The sequence below is a fragment of the Conger conger genome, chromosome 1 (assembly GCF_963514075.1).
Source record: "Conger conger chromosome 1, fConCon1.1, whole genome shotgun sequence".
Classification (NCBI taxonomy): domain Eukaryota; kingdom Metazoa; phylum Chordata; class Actinopteri; order Anguilliformes; family Congridae; genus Conger; species Conger conger.
In genome coordinates this window covers 77,449,174-77,472,931 of record NC_083760.1, presented here as the reverse complement: position 1 = coordinate 77,472,931, position 23,758 = coordinate 77,449,174, and the positions used below count along the sequence as shown (strand labels likewise).

The 23,758-nt window shown below is 44.4% G+C and overlaps 2 protein-coding genes across 2 annotated transcripts in view; both read right to left on the bottom strand.

The window, feature by feature from the left end:
• Positions 1 to 12,922, bottom strand: part of myh14 (myosin, heavy chain 14, non-muscle) — a 39,869-nt gene extending 26,947 nt beyond the window's left edge. The window contains exons 1-10 of the mRNA XM_061249913.1: positions 12,769 to 12,922; positions 10,452 to 10,614; positions 7,136 to 7,342; positions 5,068 to 5,224; positions 4,286 to 4,313; positions 2,965 to 3,082; positions 1,800 to 1,811; positions 1,033 to 1,125; positions 847 to 910; positions 519 to 617 (exon numbers count right to left, since the gene is read on the bottom strand). Of these exons, the coding sequence (XP_061105897.1) occupies positions 519 to 617; positions 847 to 910; positions 1,033 to 1,125; positions 1,800 to 1,811; positions 2,965 to 3,082; positions 4,286 to 4,313; positions 5,068 to 5,224; positions 7,136 to 7,342; positions 10,452 to 10,610 (937 nt within the window). The 5' untranslated portion in view covers positions 10,611 to 10,614; positions 12,769 to 12,922. The remainder of the gene's footprint in view (positions 1 to 518; positions 618 to 846; positions 911 to 1,032; positions 1,126 to 1,799; positions 1,812 to 2,964; positions 3,083 to 4,285; positions 4,314 to 5,067; positions 5,225 to 7,135; positions 7,343 to 10,451; positions 10,615 to 12,768) is intronic.
• Positions 12,923 to 17,104: 4,182 nt separating this feature from the next.
• Positions 17,105 to 22,630, bottom strand: kcnj14 (potassium inwardly rectifying channel subfamily J member 14). The gene is made up of 3 exons (XM_061249785.1): positions 21,162 to 22,630; positions 18,100 to 18,417; positions 17,105 to 17,457 (listed from the first exon to the last, which is right to left on the bottom strand). The coding sequence occupies exons 1-3, from the start codon at positions 22,137 to 22,139 to the stop codon at positions 17,176 to 17,178; spliced, it is 1,578 nt and encodes a 525-aa protein (XP_061105769.1). The 5' UTR covers positions 22,140 to 22,630; the 3' UTR covers positions 17,105 to 17,175.
• Between the last annotated feature and the right edge of the window lie 1,128 nt (positions 22,631 to 23,758).

The window sequence follows — 23,758 nt, the reverse complement described above, 5'->3', positions numbered from 1 at the left end:
TTTTACTTTACAATGGCAATGAATGCAGTCACACCAGTGAAGTGTACAAAGAAACCACAACCACACTCAAGGCAATGAATTTATCTAAACGTTTCAGCTATCGTATTGCTCTGTAATCAAACAACAATCTTTACAATAGTCCCATTTCTCTAAACAACCATATGTTTTTGTAAAAAATTAAATATTTGGAATAATTCCCAAAAATAAACAATGAAAATGAACATCACAACAAATATGTGATCCTTATTCAAACATGCATGCTTGATCAAGTTGATCATGAAAAACAAGTTGAAGAAATTTGTCAGTTGAAAGGTATGCTCTAGAGGTCACTGGGCAGTACAGACTGTAAAAGTAATAAAGAGATCCTCATCTTGGGCAGGGCCAGACTGCAGACACATACCTTCAGAGAACCATTTGGCTACATTTGACTGGGAAATGCATTGCACACATGCTCTAAAGATTATTCAAACAATCAGTTAGACAGCAGTGTTGACAGTTTGTGCATCGTTACCGCTCACCTCTCATGGCCTCGGTAGCTCCACACAGCAGCTGGTAGAAGATATGGAAGGTTCTCTCATCTTTCGCCTGACGGATGGCACGGGACTTCTCCAGGAGGTCTGAGAGGGTGGCGTCAGTCAAGGAGCAATGGCGCTAAGCAGCAATTCAGTGCCACGAGTGCAGTGCTAGGAGCTCCCAGCTAATATAAAACGTTCTCACAATGTTACTGGAAAGTTTTATCAATGTTATTACACAACAAGCGTTGTTGCCACAACAAGGCAACAACATTGTGAGAACGTTTTGCGGGAAGTGCACTGGAGAGGCAGGGCAATTTAGTAAAGAGGATACAGGTCTCGATGTTAGCGCCAACGATGTACCCGGCCACGTCAAAATTGATGCGGATGAATTTGCCCTGGACAGAAGAGAGGCACAAAAAGGTTTTAGAAATACAGCTGACATCATCAATATTTCATGAAAGCACAATAGGCAAGGAAACAGTACAGGCAATAACCGCCTAGACAAAAGCAGCCTTACAAATCGTGAGGAGTTGTCATTCTTCACTGTCTTGGCGTTCCCAAAGGCTTCCAGTATGGGGTTGGCCTGCAGCAGCTGCCTCTCCAGCTCCCCCTGGTGGACGCGTAAAGCTTTAGCGAAAAGTAACACTCTTCCATGACTCAAGTTGTACAGGATCAGCGATTCTAAAATACTTCAGACAGAGAACTGGGTAATCAACAGAAAAAATGTCCAGTTGCAAAATGCAAAAATGTTCAATTTTTCGATTTACAAAAACTATAATTAAATTCATAAAAGGCAATGATGCATAACACATTATAAAGGATAAGAAGTAAATAATTTAGATGAGAATGGATGATGACCATTTACTAAATGTAGTATTTATATTCTTTAGTTTTTGCTTTGAAGTACTAATCTATTCCCTGTCTGGGACCCACCAGGACCAATGTGGTCCTGACCAATGCTTTGAGCAGTCATAGTGGTCACAGTGGGGCGTGATAAGCCATGACAAAGCTATCAGACAGGGCCATCCAGGTAGAGATGGGACAAGCCTTGCAGAACAGCACAGCTTGTATGAGAGCAAAGCTTGCTGTAGCGCAAACACATACTACATCATTACTGCTATTAGCATTCGCTTCAAGGCAAGTTTGTGGAAGCTGCTCGCGTATTGGCATGAGGTTATGTTAGCCACTGGAGAGCGCAGCCAAGCAAATACAGACTCTTGAAGCCTAGGATGAAACTGACGTGTACTTGGCGAGGCAACACCTGTGTGCCATGCTTATACTCACATACTGCACACTCTGTGGGAGTAAAAGAAGGAGGAGGGGAGGGTGGACGGATGGATGGGGGGAGGACCAGGCAGACGAATGAAACGGGCACCGAGGACAAAAACAAAAACAAAACAAAAAAAAAACACACAGAAACAAAACGAATGAGTACAACAAACAGAACGCTATGGACAATAACATTAAGAGTTTAGTGTGCGTAACTCTGGAGGGGCGAGGGTGTGCCCCTCTTTTCCATATGCGACACTCAGAGTGTCCCCTAATGTTCACTGAGCACAGCGTTCAGCCAACAGAAAACACACTCTTCCTCAACAGACACACACACACACACAGCTCCCAACATAAGGAAGGAGCTGGCCTCTTTATCACACACTAAAGCACTATCACACACATTTGTATACAGCACTGTAATTTTACCACAGGGCTATATGATATCAAGTTACACGTGTATGACAAGTGTTATTACAGTTGGTCCAAAAGGTATTGACTGATTTATCAGCGAGTCTAAGCAGAGCTCTGCCCTGCGCTTCAGTAGCTTGTACACAGCTCCACAACATCTTCAGAGCACAGATAGAACGCTGTGGTGTGTGGCTGGTTCAGTCAGTTCTGATAGCTCTACCCCAGTCAGCCCAAAGAGCCCGTTTGAAAAGTGCAGCTGTGCGCATGTGAGCCGGCTCTCCTCCCGGAGGGAGAGCGCGGGAAAGAGGCTGGTCTGACGCGCCACCGGAAGACAAGGACCCCGCCCACTCACCCTGTTGACCATCCCACTGCCCCGCGGGGCAGATTTAAGGTTATCCATCTTAGAGAGCGAGCGGGAGCGAGGGCAGGGAGGAGGAAGGAGAAGGAGAAACGTTAGGGACCAGGGCGGAGATGCAGAACCCCTCTCCCTCACACGTATTCACACACACGTGCGCACACACATTCACACATACGTGCGCACGCGCGCGCACACACACACACACACACACACACACACACACACACGTGCATCCGTCACAGTACTGTATTAAGAGCAGAACAGCAGGAGCAGCAGAAGCAGCAGAGCAGTTATTATAGTTCATCCCATTGACCAGTTACCGTTGCCACCATGATTAGGATTAATAGTGATGATTATCGTTATTCCAGACACCGGTCCGGACCCACACCACCATTCCCAAGCCCAGTTCACCTGCAGGGAAGCTTCTTTGCTTCTCCCTGGCATTGATGTTTTATGGGACGAAGCCACGTGGGCCAGATACTGGATAACCTTCTTTGTGTTTTCTGTTTTCCCAGCCCCCGACTCCCCTCTGCAAGAAAAAGAAGACACGGAGAGGGTAAAAGAGCTCCATGCTGGAAAGAGCCCAGGGAATATTTCAGTCACATCATCAGCCTCAGTCCAACTATGACTGGGCTCTGTACAGGCACAGAGCCACAACAACACATGTGGCACCGACTAAAACTCGGTGCCTTTTAATTCCTACAGCCACACCGTAGGGATTAAAAGGCACAATGTAAGGAATGAGAAGTTAAAGAAATGAAAAAAAACTTATACCACTACATTAAACCATGTAAAACGGAAACAGATTTAGGAAAAGTATCAGAAAACACTTTGTACATTTCATGTTCTGCAGGCACATGAATCATGAATATAAAAAGCAGCAAGCGCTCATCATAAATAAGTATCGGGTATATGCGCGTTCTGAAAGACTTGTATGACAGCCGCAGTGACGGGTGAGTGACTCAGCCAGGCCAGCCAAGCCCTCATTCCCCAGTACGTGGCAGCTGCGCACTGGGCAGATCTGGGGGTCTCTGGGGCACCTACTGCTGAGAGGAGTCCTGTAAGAGGAGCACTGTATCGGGCACACTGGTGCTCCCAGTGCCCCGCATTCTCTGACCTCTGGCGTAACTGAGTGTGGCTGAAACTATGCTGGACCAGTGTTAGCAATGCCTCAACCCACAGCCACGCATGTACAACTACACGAGCATATCTAGAGTCGGCCGCTAGCGTAAACACACGTTTTTCTTGTTTAGGGCCACCACAACTCGGGGGCCGGCTACGAGTACATCATCTTGCAAAAATGTGCCTAGCGATGAAAATGTACCCTTTCGGTCACATGGCAGTTACGCAAGTCAAAATGAAGCGTTGGGGGAGAAGTAACCATTTTCATTTTCTGAACTCCACACTTCACTTAATTATGGCTTATATGACAGCAGGGGACAACGCAGGGCAATTAGCCAACTTTCTGAAGGACAGCAAGCTGGGTTAGCAGAGGTCAGGTATGTCTGAGAGGGCCAGGGGAAACATTCTAAAGCTGTGAGCTAACAACAGACCTCAGCAGGCAAGCAACGCAACAATACTTTAATATAGACTAAACATGTGGCAAATCTTCTGATGTTGATGTTAAACATATGGAATATTTTGACTAAATTAAGATGTGCTTATATGGCCGAATACAAATATAAAGGGCTATGGAGGAAGAGGAAAAAGTCCCAAGTAAACAGATACTCACGTGCATAAAATAGACTGATCCTCTCTATCTGTAAGTAGGAAAGGAATACAGGTTTTCAAATTTGTATTATTTGCCACCTGGGAAATATGTGACTTATTCGCAGAACCATAAGAACCATAACTCATATAATCATTACAAAACATCCACCAAAATGTCTCCGTGATTTATAAATTGATGCAGTTCAGAAATATTGCCCTTGGTGTTTTTTGACATGAATGCAATTCTGCCACGTTGTAACATATAAAACAACTGAGAAAAAATAAGGACATTTCATGAGTGAAACTCAGTGTGCCTGCCCTTTACAGTTCGCTACACACCCAGAACTATAACACCGGTCTTACCAGTTTATTTACTACGAGAGCAGTCAGACACACCTTGAAAGACGTTCAAGCATTCCTTTTTCAGAAATTCCAACCATATTGCGTGTTGCCAAGTGCAGACAAACCATAGTTTCTTAATTTATGCATAATTCTTAGCATAAAAATAGAGTCATAGATATTGAATACCCAAAATAAAGCGAAGACAGACTCTTTGGAAAAACTGAACTGCTTTCTCACTCAGCCACTCTCTCCAGCATAATTAACAGCCGACTTTACTGAAAGAGTTCAGGCACACCTGTTGACATCAGGGCAGAGCAAACAGAGTTCATGTGATGATGAGTCTATATCAAACTCAGACTTTGTTTCAACAAAATTCTTGATCTTGTGCAACATGAACAATGGCGGATTAAGTGCATTTGTCCCGAATAACCACACTGCCCTCCTTCCCATATCCCACAATACCTTGCAGCATGCTTCTGTATGCCACCTCAGAGATGGCGTATATGTGGGGCGGCATTTCATGGCGTTTCTTCCCGCGATACATCTCTACAATGGACTCTGTGTAGATGGGCAGGTTCTTGTAGGGGTTGATGACCACACAAAATAATCCAGAATATGTCTGCAATACAGATTAGAGTGCAGGGACAAACATGGCTGATTACAAATCCAACAAGCCCCTCTATCTATCTCATCGTTCTCACCCTGTGATCCAGTAGTTTGGCAGTTACAGTATTGAAGAAGCACCACTTCATGCATAGGGTGGACAGACCAATTAACCAGGGAAATTGCAGAGACAACTCTGCTGACAGAACCCTACGCCCAAGCAACAGTACAGCCACTTCTGTGACTTTTACAGGGTTATAGGCCAAAATCAGCACTGGCATGGCAAAGATTTGATATTCACTCTGCCCTCCTGGAATCTAAGCTTGATAAAGGTGCCGTGTTTTTAGATTTACATAAAAAGTTTGACATAGTCAATCACAATGTTTTAATCTCCAAGCTGTCTAAGTTTAATGTTTCCCCTGGTGCACTGAAATGGATGATATATTTATAAAATTTATAAAAAATCAATCAATAATCAATAATGTGCTTTCATCATCTGGCAAATGAGTAATGGGAGTGCCACAAGGACCAGTCCTGGGCCCCTTGTTATTTAGTCTCTATGTAAATGCCATTCCCCAGCAGTGTCATGGGGTAAATGTTCAAATGTAAGCTGATGACACTGCTGTGTATGTACATTCCAAAACGGCAGAGCAAACTGCCTCTAATGGCCATGGTATCACAGTGGCTTCCTCAGTCATGTCGGTCAGTCAAGCTTAAACGTCAGCAAAACTGTGGGTATGTTTTTCACTATAACTCAACGACACACAGTTTGTGCTGATATTTTAATTCAAGTCAACAATCAACAATCAACAAAGTCAGCAAATTCAAATATCTTGGCATTATCCTGGATACTAACCTTACTTTTAAGAAAGACATCAAATAAATGGTAAACACAATCAAATAGAACTTGTCGAACCTCAGGCTTATACTTTTTTTTTATATAAGAAACTGTCTTTCCACTAATGCTGCAAAAATCGACATAGCCTACTGGTCTACTGGTTTTGTCACACGTCATACTGTACAACTACCTGGTCACAAGCTGGAGAAGCTGCTATATATGCCTGGTCAGTTTCTTGAGCAGCTTCACAGCAAAAAACATGGCTTAAGGCTAAACAAACACGTAATCATGAAATATCTGGATTGCATTGCATTGATTGTATAGTGTATAGCCAATGCGTAATTTTAATGCACTATAACGCTTGCACTATAACATATACATTTATGCCCTTCTACACTTTGATGTGCTGTATATTTATATTGTCATTGTTATTGTGGATTGCGCAGCTTATATATGTATTAACTGTCCCCTGCCAAGGGACTGCAGATGGAAATGAGCTAATCCTAAATCCGGTACATAATGACAACATTTGTGTTTAATATTGTACATGTTCCTTTACAAAGAAATAATTTTGCAAGCATTCCTCTATCCATTCATCCTACATCCTTCCTGTACACAGAGGCAGCTGAAGCTAATGACATAATGCACCGATGGTGAGTCTAGCTGTAAGTGCAGCCCAGGAGGAGTGGGTGGGTGAATCACATTTGAAAGGGCCATTGACAAGTGTGTGCTTCCTACAAACAATTAAGCACTTATGAATTGACTTATGAATTATCATGTAAAGAAATTTCACATCCCATTGAGATATATGTGCCAAATACTGACCATAATCTGCTATTGATTATTGTTATTTATTGATATTTTATTCAAAGATCAGTGTTGTGTATCCTCTGAAACCATGGTACTTCTGTGTCAAAATCTCCTATAACCTCGCTAGTATGTGAGGCCTTCGAGTTACGAGGCCCTTACTGACTCCTCTTCAGTCAGGACCGATAATAACTCTTTCTGAGGTCATGTCCTCCCAGAGTCCTACGTGAGGTGAGCCTAGCTTCTCTCTCCCTTGTGCAGAATGCAGTGCGCGTGACTCACGTAGATGAGGCCAGAGTAGTATCTCTCCCTCAGGTTGTGCAGGACGGAGGCCTCGTTCAGGCAGGTGAGGTCAGCCATGTCCTCCACCTTGCTGAAGCGCGGTGGGTTCATCCGCTGCACCTCCTCTCGGGACAGGGTCACCCGCCGGCTGCTGTCCGTCAGCTCCACCTCCACCTCGTCTCCCCTCTCCTCCCGCACGCTGGCCGCCTGCAGCACCACAGACATACAGCACACGGACATTAGGGACTATACCATAAAGGCGCTATATAAATGGAGACATTTACCATTTATACCACACACCAACACACAGACATTAGGGACTATACCATAAAGGCGCTATATAAATGGAGACATTTACCATTTATACCACACACCAACACACAGACATTAGGGACTATACCATAAAGGACTATATAAATGGAGACATTTACCATTTATACCACACACCAACACAATATATACTATGCCACACACTGGCACAATATACACTGTAGCGCGCATAATCACAATATATACTATACCACACACCAACACAATATATATGATACCACACACCAACACAATATATACTATACCACACGCCACCATAATATTTACTATAACACATGCCAGAACAATATATACTATACCACACACCAGGACAACAGATACTATACCACACACAGACACAATAAACTATTTCATACACCAATATAAACTATACCACACACCATCACAATATATTCTATACCAAACGTCACCACAATATACACTTGGTAAGCACTTTATTAGATATTTATGAACACTTATTTTGTAGACTTATTAAGTCTTCCGCTGCTGTAGCCTATCCACTTAGAGGTTTGACAGAGATTTTGTGTTCAGAGATGCTCTTCTGCATACCACTGTTGTAATGAGTGGTTATTTGCATTACTGTCACTTTCCTGTCAGCTTTTACCAGTCTTGTCATTCTCCTCTGACCTCTCTCATTAACAAGGCATTTCTGCCTGCAGAACTGCTGCTTACTGGATGTTTTTAGTTTTTCTCACCATTCTCTGCAAAATCTAGAGACTGTTGTACGAGAAAGCAACAATAATTCCACGGTCAAAGTCACTTAGATCACATTTCTTCCCCATTCTGACATTTGGTCTGAAAAACAGCTGAACCTCTTAACCATGTCTGCATGCGTTTAGGCATTTAATTGCTGCCACATTATTGCCTGACTAAATATTTGCATTAACAAACTGGTGTACAGTTCTACCTAATAAAGTGCTCTCTGAGTGTATACTATACCACTCACCAGCACAATACACACTATACCATAGACTGGCACAATACTATTCCACACACAGGCAGAATATGTACTATACCACAGAATATACCCTATATCACATACAACACAAATATATACTATACCACACACATACACAATATACACTCAATATACACTCAGTGACCACATTATTATGTATTTATTGGACTTATGTTAAGACATATTGGTCTGCTGCTGCTGTAGCCAATCCACTTCTGCATATCACTATTGTAACACATGGTTATATGAGTTACTGTCACCTTCCTGTCAGCTTGAACCAGTTTGGCCATTCTCCTCTGACCTCTGTCATTAAGGTGTCTTCACTAACAGAACTGCTCCCTGGATGTTTTTAGTTTTTTGCAAACTAGAGAATGTTGTGCACGAAAATCTGTCTGGCACCAACAATCATTAGGTGGCCAAAGTAATTTTGATCACATTTCTTCCCCATTCTGAGGTTTGGTCTGAACTCCAACTGAACCTCTTGACCATGTCTGCATTCTTTTATGCATTGAGTTGCTGGCAAATGGTTGGCGGATTAGATATTTGCATTAATGAGCTGATGTACAAGTGGTCACTGAGTGTATACTATACCACACACTGACACAATATACTGTACCATTACACACACTATACTACATTCCACTATACTGTACAACACACTATCTACCATACTCCAACACAATATATATGATAACACACACTGACACAAAAACACCACACATTGACAATATAGCTTACACTATACCACACAGACTCAAGACCCAAGGCATACTCTGACACACATTTACAAACTGATTGTGACACTGTACACAACACAGTAATACACTACATACTGACATACTATTGTTGCTATGCAGTAATAACATGTATAAAGAGGACCACACGACACACTGACACACTACACACTGACAAAGAGAACTGCATCGCACACTGGTACACTTCACAGTGTAGCTGAATGTCTCATCACGCAAAGCCACTGCAGATAATGAGGGTTCTACAACCCATTTCCCCAAGCAGATAATAACACACAGTGACACTCAGAAACACAACCCTGCGCCAAGGTCGGTACTATTTTCTAAAATAAACCATTTTATGGGCCAACATTTTTTTCTGAGCCATTGCAAGTAACCAATGCTCAAACATTATCGCCTAAAGCTGGCACCACTGATAAAAATGACCTAAAGCCAACATGGGGCTAATGGGGTAAGTAAGATACTATGTACTATACACTTCCTAGCACAGAATCACTGTGCATGTTCAGGAATCGACATCAGTGGCCTTAGTTTGCTCAGCTGGCCGGTGTACATCCGCATTACATTATTATGACATGAAAGGACACGGCTGAACAATACTAAGGCCTTCTGTTACAGAGCCACACACAGGCCCAAACCGCTGGCCCAACACTCGCGACCACGGGGTCGCGACTGAAAGACCCACATACACGCACCGCTTCCGCGTCCCGCTAGGAAGCGGAACACTGAGTGCATTGACGGAAAATGGAGACAGACAGACTGCGGGGGAATTCGGGGTGGGGGGGAAGGGGGGGGGGGAGGGACATAAACAGAGGCCGAGAGCTGCCGAGGACGACGAGACTCCCTTATAGAGGGGCTCTTATGTCCTCATAGCAGGAAGTGTTGGCTTCAGCACGGCAGGCCAGTCACAGGATTCCTTGCCGCTTTGTTCCATATTTATTCCGACTTTCCCCCCCTCCCAGCCGCCCACACATTCCCTCACAACAAGGGGCCTGAAACGAAGGCTCTGTGAGGTCCCCGGGCCTGTTTAACATGACGGGCTGAACGGGCAGATTGTTCTATTCATAGACCGTAATATCAGAGCGGCAGCCGCGTCAGCACGCGGCCGAGACGACGTGGCATCAGCGGCAAAACACCTGAGCGGTGGGCAGCGTTGTAACACTAGCGCTGCGCGGCAGAGTGTCTGCCGAGGATATGACCGCGGCTCCATGACTCGGCAGGGATGCCTTACAAGGCCCGGCACTAGGCCCGGCCCTGGGGCCCGGCCCCGGCTCACCTCAAAGCCGTGCTTCTCCGAGGGCACCCAGACCAGCCGCTTGGCTGCCCAGTCGGCTTGACTGGCGGCGGTGAACACGGCGTTGGGGGAGGCTGGCCCCACCCCGGTGTAGAGGAAGCGGTTGACATCGTTGACACCGCCCCCTGCTGGTCTGGACATGGTACTGTATGAGAAAAGGAGAGGGCGAAAGAGGGTTTGTATAGACATCGGACAGCTGTCAAATGAACAGAGTAAAACCTCAGCACAGCAAAGCAAAACAAAGTCGCTCCCATAAGTATCTTTCTATGTTGATCGTCCCAGCATTCAGTACAGGAGTGTTAAACAACGTGATATGAGTCTACTATGTTAACAAGCAAGAGTAGGAAAGGGGGTTAATAAAATGTAGCAGAGAGAGTAAAGGATGCCCTAATTCAAGAGTACAGCGTATTAGTGAGGCGCTGTGTGACAGAGGAGGGGGATGGGTTCAGGACGATGCACCGACTGGCTTGATGGTTCGCTACACTGACAGTCGGAGCAAGAGACAGGGACAGACAGGGAAGGAGGCAGACCACTTTTTTGTAATCATTGCATTTACTCAAATCAACCTGACAGTGAATGGCCAAGCCATACTATGAATCCCCCTGAACGAAATGACAGCCATTACAATTACTCACAGAGAGAACTACATACATCTTTACTTTACATCTTGCATACAGAACAATATATTTTTAATTGCTGGATAAGTGCAGTTCTGCAAACTATCTATCCATCTATCTATCCATAGTGTACATGTCACAAAGCATTGCATTATCTACTTAAAATCAATAAAACAAATTATCCATTCTGAAAAAAAAAGATCAATAACAGCATATAAAAACTACAAATACATGAAGTCACAGATTCAGTCTCAAATTGGCAATATAATGAAGGTATGGCATCCACCCTAATTCTTATCATTCCTTTCTGTTTTGGCATACTGTGTTAAATTCCTGCAGTAACACTAATTCATCCCCTTTTGTTACAAAGGGTGTTGAGTCATTCCAACGAGAGAATACCATACTCACTATGGCAAGTATGAGTGCTTTGTTTTTTCTAGGTATGCATTTCTGATTTCATTGTAGGTCTACATCCAGTGCAGTGTTTGTAAATGGTTTGGCCATAGCACATTTCATTTACATGGTGAAAGGACTTGTCTTACATGTGCACTTTGTTTAAAAAAAAAAAGATGGGCAGCTAAATCATTTCAGACAGACAGCAATATAATAGGTACCCGATTATAACATGATAATATCTGTTTGTATACACTTTAATCAACTGCTTGAACAGTTTCGCATTTACAGTAAAAACAAAGTCTTATTCGTGCAGTGAAATTGAACAGTAGGTCTAGGCTACTACACTTAACTACATAACCAAAAACTATTGTGGCAACACCTCCCAGTTTGGATATCATCCTTTTCCATGGTAACACATTCTAACACTGTCGCGCTGCACCAGTGTAGATGCGTGCAAGTTTGTTAAGGCAGATAATTGACTCAGCACGCTTTAGTTGAGGATGAAAGCATTACAGATATGACTGTGAGGGGTTAAAGTGGGTGCAGCGGTCACATTGTAACTAACCCGAGCGCTACTGTAGGTCTTGCCGTATTCTCCGTGCGTCCACTACCGCCCATGAGAACGGTAGGGAGAGCTACTCTCATTATAAACGACCTACAATAGATTCCCACAAAGGAGCGTAACCACACCTACAGCGTTAAGATATGAATTATTACTGACAGACGGCCCGCCGTTGACAGAATATTTGCCTGTTCGCTAGTCAGACGACATAATGATTTTGATGGTAGGTGATGAGCTCCTGTGTGTTGTCATAATAATAAGAATAATAAGAATAATATTAATAATTATTATTATAATAATAAGAATAATAATAATATGCTAATATTAGGTCATCGATTTAGACGTTTTCCATTGAAAATATAAAAACATCATGTAATGTTTAAAAAGTCAGTCTAATTATTATGATCATGATGGTGATGATGATGAAAATAGGGTAGGTAACGAGATGGCAACATCTTATCATCACACATATATAGCCTACAATTAATGTAGCTAATCAATGGCAAACATGATTCTACTTAAAAATAAAAGTGGGTGCGTTGTCTACTGGCTAGTAGCTACAGTTGAACGTCTCTCCCGTATTCGGTATCATTTCGGCTTTATGCCACCCGCATTTAGACTAACGTAGCCAGCGAGCTAACCCAATGAAATACGATATCCGACCGTGGAAAATAAGCCGAATGTATCCAAGACTAAAATTGAAAACAGCCAAAAAACCTCTCACCTTTAAATTCTTTGCGGAAAACTGGAGCAGGATGGGACGTTAGAAGATGAAACAGGGTGTTTTCCCGTCTTTCCGTTCGATATGAACTGCAAGAAATTATACTGCAAATGCGGCTTTTATCACTACACTGTTCAGGCGGTGCCGCACACACACACTGAGAATAAAGCAGACAGGAAAGTAATGGCAACCCTGATGCTTCTATTGAGAATGTATTCCTTCGACGTATTGACCAATAGCTATCGAGACAATGCGATACACCCCGCCTTTTAGAAAATACTTCCCAATAGAAAGAAAGATTTCTATCATATACCCACCCACTAAAGAGGCCGTAGTGTCCCGCCCTCTTACTGGCACTCGTTACCACGGCGTCGAATGGCATGCAACGTTAGATAATGTTCACAAAGAGTGACCAATAGAACTGTGGAATCGGGAGACGTTTGCAATGATCGACACAACGTTTGGCCAAACAAATGAGAGGAACAGGTGTCATTGCAGAATCTTCGCGGTGGGCACAGATTTGTGCGCGGTGCGCTCTTTGTTGATTACAGAAGCTGGATACTGTCTGTCGCACTGTAAGGAGTTCTGCGCTTAAAGAGAAAACCGTCCCAGATTTTTTTGATAATGCTATTACCAAGTCTTGAGGTCCCCCTGTTGACGTCTCGTCACGACGCCTAGGACTGTTACGAGGGCTGCTAAACCAGTTCCTTGTCATGGATAATGCAGTTAATAAAATGAAATAGGCCGAAGTGGAATATCACCTTCAAAAATTATGGTGCGACTTAATGGAAATTACTCTATTAAGTTGTCTTTCTTAAACAGCTAGCTAGAGGCTAAAGTCATTAGTTAAACTTCAAACAGTTTCAAAGCAGATCAGGTAAAAGTACTGGTAGGCTGTAATAAGTATGACCTTGTCTACAACTCCTTGTTTTACAATGCTTTTCACATGTTCACATTCACTTTTAGACAGGTTCCCAAGTCTGGACTAGGAGAGCCATGGGCTGTACTGCCCCCCCCCCCCCCCTCCCTTTTCAGTCAGTAACTGGTTCAACAGGAATTTAATGTACAAGTAAATGCTTTAATTAATCAATAATGTGCTGAACAACAATGGAAACCAGCAGAGCATGTGGTTCTTGACAACCTGCTTTAGAGATTTGGCTTTTATTCTGCTGCTGGATTTTATAGAGGGAATTCAAAGGCCCTTCACTGAAAGAGCTGTATCCATATTCTCAGTTCCCCTGGATCTCACTGCAGCATTTGACACAACTTGGCCTCCTGCCAGGCTAGGTGGGAATCTCAGACACACTGTGAATCTCAAACTGCAAATTTCAAAACTGGGAATTTCAGAGACACTGGGACTCTCAGACACACTGGGAATCTCAGACACACTGCAACCAGTCTTGAACCAGTCTTACCAGGTTGCACCTGGAGAGGTATGTGGCAACGTCTCTTTCAGCCTCCCCACAGCAGCGTCATCACATCGAAGAACATATTAAATTATTTGCCTTTGCTGTTTGTCTTTCACCTTCACAAACAAATCTAAGTTAAATTTGTTATTAATGCAACATATTTAAACCATTTGAGCATCAAACTCATCAAAATGAGCAAGGACCAAATGTAGCACCTGAAACAGGTTACTGACAATTAAACACAAGAACAAAAGGATTTACCGACAACTTTACTGTTTTTGTGTCAAACTTTGGATGGAGGGAGATAAAAAAACCCCACTAAAATAAACACACGTAATCAAACAAGATTTATTTTTTTCTTTGTGCCTTCACTCAGTGGATGTGAAATTTCAAAGAGCTTTCTTCCTTACAGTCAGGACATTAACATGAAATCGTTTATACAACACATGAAGAAGTGAACTAAAAAAGAAGAAGAGCAGACAGTACCATTCATGAATCTGACTTCCCCAAGATGTTAGCATGGAATCTAATAAGCAATAAAACAGGAAATGTCAAGGGGTCAGATTTCTTTGGGTTTTATTCGTGATAGCTAATGCAAAGTTCCATAGTGCAGGTGGCTAGGATTCAAGTTACATTCCAATTGGAGTGGAACAGGAAAAGAGACAATCAGATCACAAACCAGTCACATAAACAGGAAAGTCAAAGTCAAGGAGAGCAATGGGGAAATCATTCAACACACAATAACAATAGAGTAATAGAACAATGCAAATTAAAACATAACTTCCTGAAATATTCATGCCAAGTGCTCTGCAATATATGATGCTTCACATACATATTTTTGTTTCCTCCCAGTAAGTTAGCAATGATATCAGTTCTGTTCGTGTTCAATTCAGTGCAGGGCTATATTTAAGTGCCTCTGTAATGACCACCACTCCATAACTACATTTATGAAGCACGTTTTAGTTACTAAGTGTGCTGTTACTCTGCGAATAACATGTATAAAAACCTTTTCTGATAGAATATACAACAATACAAGATATTATGCCTATTTTATGCAAACATACAATAACTATTTGCATCTCACTTGTGTACAGGAGTAGCACACCCTGTCATAATCAGAAAGGATTGATAAAATACAATAAATACAATGAAACATTAACTGTCAATAGAACAGAAACAGGAAAATGGTTTCATTGCCAAATGATTCCCTTTTCAGGCACCAGTAAAAACAAATGTTCAAATGTTAGAAAACCTGAAAGTGAAACTTGTTCACAAGTTTGATTGTGCTCAGTTTTCAAGAACCAACAACAGACACAGAGGTCAAGAATACAACTGCAAAATGAACACTGGCCACATTCATCATACTGCAATACTGAACAACCCTGACTGAACGTTGGCAGTGGTGGTTGAGGCAGCTGGATGGGTGTAGAGTCATGCCTGACTGAGTGTTAGTCAGAACACACTCATGCCCGACTGAGTGTTTGTCAGGACACACTCATGTCTGACTGAGTGTTGGTCAGGACACACTCATGGTCGGGACACACTCATGTCTGACTGAGTGTTGGTCAGGACACACTCATGTCTGACTGAGTGTTGGTTAGGACACACTCATGGTCAGGACACACTCATGCCTGACTGAGTGTTTGTCAGGACACACTCATGCCTGACTGAGTGTTGGTCAGGACACACTCATGCCTGGCTAAGTGTTTGTCAGGACACACTCATGCCTGAGTGTTGGTCAGGACACCAGTCATCCAGCTACAGCCTGCAACCTGATGAGTCCACAACACAGAAGCAGCAACAAAGAGAAACTGAAGCCTGACTGCGTACAAGTAAAACATTTTTGAAAAAGTGAATTTGAAAATAAAACACTGTCTTTTCTGTCTTCATCTTATAAAAAAGCTAAATGGCTATATGGTGACAACATAAGCACCATAAACAGCCTTATCTATTATTATTATTTTTATTTTTACTTTTTTGTGTGTCTGTGTGTTATGTGTATCAGTTGGTTGTATTTTATTTTTTCTAAGTCTGTACCTGTAAAAAAAAAAAACACAACATAGTGGAATTTCAGGATTGTTTCAGGATTTCGCTATACCCTTACAGTTTATATACAGCAGTTTTCACATACATTGCTTCCCTATTGCTTCCCTGACATAAAAATAATATAAAATAGTTCTAGATCAAAGAGAATACAAACCTTTATCAACATGCCTTGTGAAACTACTTAAAATTGCTGCAAAAATTTCAAGTAGCTTCTCCGCTTTATTAATCTGTTAAGAAGTAGCTCCAGCATGCAATCTAACATTCATTTATCAGCACCGCTGCACAATTCAGCATTTTTTCTCTCCTTTGGAAATGACATAACTAGCAACAAATACTTGTGTTTTCATGGCAAACATATTGCATCTCACCACAACACAGTTCCATAAACATGTGGGTGGGTAATCTGTAATCTGTAAATGCACCTGTATCGAAACAGTTGAACCGCAGGTGGAAATAACACAAAAGGGCATGCTGTTACTTATACTGACCACACGAGGGTACTGTTGTATGTCTGTTAGAAACGTACTGGAGCCACTACACGGAATCGACAAGTCCGTACAGAAACATTGCAAACGTGTTCATTTTAATATTGTAAGATCGCCAAGTCCAATCAGCAAGCTGGGTCAGTGCTGCAGCCCCCCTCTTCTCACCTCTCTCTTTATCTGTTCCGATGTATTTCTATCACTCCCTGACTCTCATTTCATTGACCTGAGTTCCTTATCTTTAGTTACACATCTGTATATTTAACAATAAACACTCGCTCTTCTTTAAAATTCACAGCCCTGACATCATCAATTAACCTCCTTCATGTAATTTCACCTGTCTTCATCTGACCCCCCCCCCCGTTCTCTTTTCTCATCGCTCCTTTTTAAGTACGACTCTCCCTCTCTCCTTTCCTCCAACTCCCTCGCCTTCTGTCCCCGTTTCTCCCTCCCTCAATCTCCGCTCTCGCTCCTCACTCTGGCCTACATCTCTCTCTGCCTTCGCCCTCGTCCTCCCCTCCCGTGCCGGAGCCCCTCACTGCGTGTGAGGGTGGGTACGCTCGGCGCGGGGCGTCAGTCCGTGGGGACGGGGCGGCGGACCGGTCGCCGGGGGAGGGGAGCTGCAGCGCGACTTCGTTCTCGTAGCAGAAGGACGAGCGGGAGCCCAGGATGTACTTCTGCTCCGCCAGCTCCTTGGCACTGCAGGCGGGGGTGCTGGGAGTCTCGTACGTGCGATGGAAGAAGGAGTAGTCCACCTGCGTGACAGAAAGGGGCCAGAGGGGCGTCTAAAATGGGAGGACAGGCAGCTCACCAAAAAATTATTTGCATAAGCTCAATGTTGATAGAGTACATTTAACACTAACTGAGTCAACATTTCACCAAGTATTTATATGTTCCTTTGTGCTTACTGTTACAGTAGTCACCCCTCGGTCTAAACATCACACTTTTTTCCCCTCACTGTGATCAGGAAAGAGTGTAAGTTCCACTCATGAAACACATTTGGAAGTTCCTGTGTGTGATTCTCTTGCTTACTGTCCAGCCAGTGCCCATAAATAGATGTGTGCACTGCTCTGACACTCTTTCCCCGGCTGTATTGCACTGGGACTCTATTTATTTATTTATTTATTTATTTATTTTTACCCTTAACCAGGGTAGTCACATTGAAATCGGCATCACTTTTGCAAGCGAGTCCTGGAGCCTACATATCTTTGGGCTGTGGGACGAAACCAGAGTACCCAGAGGAAACCCACACGAGCACCGGGAGAGCATGTAAACTCCAACCCACAACCTCCTTCTTGTGAAGCAAGAGGGCTAACCCTTCTGCCACCACACCGCCCTCCTGATCTCCCGCTGCATTGCACTGAGACCTCCCTCTCTCCTGTCCCCTCCCTCCCCACCTGGTAGCTGTTGTTCTTCTCGAACAGGACCGGCTCGAAGCGATGGCCCCACAGGATCTCGGAGGCCAGGTAGGAGCTGCGGCACTGCGTGGTCATGGCGGTGGCCTCCACCATTCCCTCCAGGATGACCACCACCTCCAGGTCCGCGTCGCGCTCCAGCGTCCGCCGGTCCATCTCGAAGAACGGACTCTCCTCGTCGATCTCGTGCACGATGGTGACGGGTGACACCAGGAAGATGCGGTCGGTGCCCGTGTCGAAGCCCACATTGATGTCCATGTTATCCAGGGGCAGGAACTCGCCCTCCGGGGTCACCCTGGGCTGGGGAGAGACCAGAGGGAGACCAGGGATTCGGTTTGACTGGCCAGGTATGGAGAAACCTGCAGTCCAGCCCACCGTCCCAACCTGGTGCAAGCCATTCCAAATCTCCACACGTCCAATTTATCCACCAGAATCCATGAACCAACTTTATTGCTGTATATGTTCAAGCTATACTCCCTCACTATAGGGCAGCCTATAGCCGAGTGGATAAGTTGCTTTACTAGGACCTGGAAGGTTGGTGGTTCAAGCCCTAGTGTAGCTGCAGGAGTTGGGCCCTTGAGCAAGGCCCTTAACCCCACATTGCAGACTTTATTTATGTTTTTACTGTCCTACATCTCTCTCTGCCTTCTCTCTTACACCTGCACTCCCCACCAATAAAATTACTCTGCATCTATGTCTGTTTTGTTGCTCTGTTGCCTTCAACAGCCGGTGCACCCTAGCAAGTGTGAATTATGAAAAATTAGGGTGACAAGGGACAGGCGGGAACAGAAAGGATGGTTAAGGATGGAAGCTCCATGTCAGAGACCTACCACAGGTTGGCACCATTTTTGATTCATTAATTTCCAACTGAAATTTGTTTGCTTTCAGTTCACATAAATTTCCAGGGGACCCAAGTCACAAGCTCAGCTCTAACTGGTCCACCCCCTTTCAGGTGGCCTTGGTTTGACTGAGGTGTGTAGGTGGGATGATGTTATCCTATATGTAAAATTATACATTATAGCATGTTGCACATGTACAGTATATGATAAGTACAGAATACATATATAAATATATATATTTGTACATGTAACATATAGGGCCAGTTTCAGATACAGAAACTGTACCTAGTCCCACAGTAAACTCAATTTTGAATGAGATTCTCCATACAAAACTCAATTTAGTCAAGGATTAAGCTTAACTTGTGTCTGTGAAACCGGCCCATATTTTACAAGGTGAATAATACTTTATACAAGGACTGAGCAGCACACTTATGTAAATGCCACACATGGAAGGTCTGGTCAGTTGCGGTTTGGGCTAATCCCTACAAAGATCTGCTTGTGTTTAAGGCTTCTCTGTATACAGACAATGTAAATAGGCTCAGCAGGCAGTTTACAGACATGAATATAAACAATGTGCACACCCTCAGCACTGAAGTGACACAGCAGGACCAATATCAACATCAAATCACAGAGCAGTGTAGCCAATATACTGTATACTGACCAACACCTTACCTACATGTATGCACATACTGTACACATAAAACACCACAAACATGTCTGCATGCAGAAACACACACACACACACACACACACACACACAACAAAAGACACATCCCGATATATACCAGATTAACCAATGTCTTTACGATACACACACACAAACATGAAAATAAAAAGATACAACTTGAGAAGACACAGACATGCGAACCCAAAGACCACATGCATACGCACATGCATACAAACAAGCCACACGCAGAAGTCATGGCAACATGACAAGGGGTAATAGTTTCGCGTTAAAAGAATCCAGGCAAAATTAATCCCTCTGCAAATCTTATAAACCCCAGAGAACAAAACAGGCTGTTATTAAACAGTGGCTGCAGGCCAGATGTCGCTCTCTCCCCCCCCCTCTCTTCTCTTCCTCCCTCCATTCTTTCTCTGTATCTCTACCTTTCTCTGCAATATCTTTTTACAAGTTCAACATGTACATTTGTCAAATGCCAGTTAAGTAAACCCACAGATTTGCAACTATTATGCAGAGATAAGAAGAAATCTCAATGAACAAAAATAATTTTAGTCCCTGTGCTTTTCTCTCACCATGTCTTGGTTATGGTCACGTCTTGGTCATCTTCATGAGGATATTATAAGGGACTGCTGCCGAATGAGGTGGACACAATGAGCCGTCCCCGTCCCACCTGTGACAATCGTGTTCTTCCTTTCTTCAGTCATTCTATTTATAATACTGCGGCCGGAGTCATTAGTGGGCCACTGGAGGACAGCCTCAGAATCAGAATAGAGAGCCAGACTTTTGATGCAGTGGCTGAAGCTGAAATGAATCACGCTAATAGGATTGACTCACCTTCAATTACATAACTTTTCATGGAAATCACAAAGCACTGTTATACACATTTAGGCATCAGCATCAGTGCGTGTAGCATGCAGTGTGCAAGTATGCATTTATGACAATGCACCCCCGGCGTCTCCAATTTCACTCAACCAGAGAAACTGAGTAGGCTCCAGTGTGACTTTGTCAAATGGACCATTGAACACAGTGAAGGGGATTTTAGATTTATCTGATTTCATCCTGTGACAAAGCGAGCCTCATTTGAATCACTACCATTATTTTTTTTAATTAAACAATGAATACCCTTCTACCTTTCTTAGGACCATAAATTTCCCTTACGATCTGAGGTTAAAATGTCACTGTGCACTGATGCGGTTTATGTGAATATGGACATGAGCAGTGTTAGGCCTGTAGCATAGTGGTTAAGGTAAATGATGGGACATGCAAGGTCAGAGGTTCTAATCCCGATGTAGCCACAATAAGATCCGCACAGCCGTTGGGCCCTTGAGCAAGACCCTTAACCCTGCATTGCTCCAGGGGAGGATTGTCTCCTGCTTAGTCTAATAAACTGTACGTCACTCTGGATAAGGGCGCCAAATGCCAGTAATGTAATGTAATGTAATGTAATGTAATGTAGTGTAGTGTAGTGTAATGTAATGTAATGTAGGTGACTCCCAGCACACAGGGACCTGGCCGCTCCTCACCTTGAGCAGCTGGGCGCGGACGTGGGCCTCCACCAGGTGGCTCCTCCGCAGGTTGCCCACCCGCCACATCATGCAGAGCTTCCCATTGCGCAGAGCCACCACCGCCGTCTCGGAGAACACCAGCGTCTCGTTGCGCTTCTTGGGCTTGGCGATCTTGGCCATGACCGCCCCGATGATGAAGGCGTCAATGAGGCAGCCCACGATGCACTGCAACACGACCGCCAACACCGCCAGGGGGCACGCCTCAGTCACGCTGCGAAAGCCATAGCCGATGGAGGTCTGCGTCTCCAGGGAGAGGAGGAAGGCTGCCATGAAGCTGTTCACCTGCTGGAAACAGGGCTCCTCCACCTGCCGCCCCCTTGGCTCTGGCCCCGGGCCGTCTGCCTGGGCCCCTGGGGAGGGGCCGGAGCCCGAGGAGGCGGAGAAGTCCCCGTGGGCGGAGGCAATGAGCCAGAAGGTGAATCCGAAGAGCAGCCAGGAGAGGAGGAAGGAGAGGGAGAAGACCACAAACATCCAGCGCCAGTGGATGTCCACGCAGGTGGTGAAGAGGTCTGTGAGGTAGCGCTGGCTCCTCTCGCTTATGTTGACGAAGGTGACGTTGCAGCGCCCGTCCTTGCCCACAAAGCGGCTTCGGGGCCGGCGCAGACGGCGGCTGGGGGGGGAGGGGGAAAGGGAGGCACAGTCCGCCTCTGGGGAGGAGCAGCTGCCCCTCGTTCCCCCTACCCCCCTTAGCCCCGGGTATCCTCCTCTGCCCCCTTCTCCTCCTGCTCCTGCCGCTCCCTGTTCCCCTGCACAGCTCGTGCTAGCGTTCCTCTGCAGGGTGAGCGCTTTGCCGTTCCGGATCGGGACCGGACTCCCGGAGCCGGCTCCCGCCCCGGCGGGTTCGGCTGCGCTTTGGGCCAGCTTCATGACTTCCTCTTCCTCCAGAGGGCTGTCCACCACAGCGCTAAAGCGTCTCTTTACACGCACTGCTCCCATGGTGAGAGCCAAAGTAACTGAGCGCAGTGTGTTACACTGCTGCCAATATATGTCCTTTCCTATGTTCGTGCCGTGAAGGGTCTATCCAATATTTCAACTTGAAGTCAGTCAAGTTGTGTTTACCTAAAATTATGTTAGTAATATCAGATCGATAAGTATGGGTTTCTCAGGTAAAGCTGGTATTCTGGCATTGATTTTCTATGTGCTTCCAGTATGTCAGGGTCAAGTTGTTTTAGGTAAATTCAATCATTAATTTCAAGACAGCAGAAAATCAGCATCCAGCAGCAAACATTTTTGAAGATGATTGAACGAGTCACTTTGGTTGGAAAGAAGCAAGTTGCAGCTCTATCCAAGTCAAGGTCTTTAAAAGTAAAATTTCTATCCACCTGTATGAAGGATGAGTAATGCATATGTCCAAATTGTTTTAAAAAAAAAGGTGACAAAAATGTTAATCCAGCAATTACATCTGTAGGTCAGACTGTGCACAGAGACCTATAAAATCTTGCCTATGTAACAAGTCTGCCACCTTGTCATGTGGGATTTCCAGTAGCGTGCACACGTTCTTTGTCAGTTGGCAATGGCAGGCAAAGACAGCCATCCATGGAGGGTAATGGAGTTCCATTCATTGTAGAATGGATTCTGCATCGTCAACTGTTCAACCATTGTTTCGATAGAAATACGCAAGATACAACTTCAGAAAGTCAAATAATCCGCGAGTACATTTCACTAGTACCAGTCACTAGGTGAAAACATTGGGGTGATAATTTTGTAGAAACTTTTGTAGAAACCTCTCAGTTTCCCCAAAGTTTAACCAATGGCTCCAATATGGACTTCAACAATACATATTTTCAGGATATTGACTTTGAACTTGTGACAGTGTGTTCGCTAGCGCCCCCATGTGCATCTCGCCCTATGTAGCGTGGCTAGCTCAACTAGTAAGCATGGTGAAGTGCATTGAAAGCGAAGGCTGATAGCAGGTTACCTTGACAACACTCCTTGATGACGGCTAGAGGGGAGTTTGTCTTTAGCTGACTGGTAACGCATTTGTTCGACAACACTCCCTGATGCCAGCGTAGTATTGACATAATGAAGCCTTGAAGCACTGTATTCCAAAACTGTGAGTAAAGTTAATCCTTCATTGGAGGTCTCAAAAGAATCCTATCTCGAGCTTGCGTGGTAGCAGTCGTATTAAAAAACAAAAAAACAAAATGGTCAAAACATCAAACAGGTGCCCTGATTTTTTTGCGGGGTGTAAAGTTTGTCCAGTCAGATGTGCATGTCATGCCCATGTAAAACAGTAAGGGTGTCCCCACCTGACTCCATGCTGATGGACAGCTCTGTCAGCAGGGCATCCCTGTCCGGTACGTAATTCACAAGGCCAGGGGAGCACTGCCGTGCTGTCGTTGAGAGAGTGCTTCAGTCTCATGGGATGCAGCTGGGTTTCAGAGGGGCATCAGGAATCCGTGCTGCGATAGTACCTTTCAGGTATCAGAGGCTGGCCTGTGCCAGACAAGGGTTAGTAATGGGGAGCCTCAGGAAATGGGATTGGCCAGAGCAGCTGAACATGCACAAAGCATTAAAGGAAACTGGGAAAGTAACACTCCTCCTCGGACTGAGGT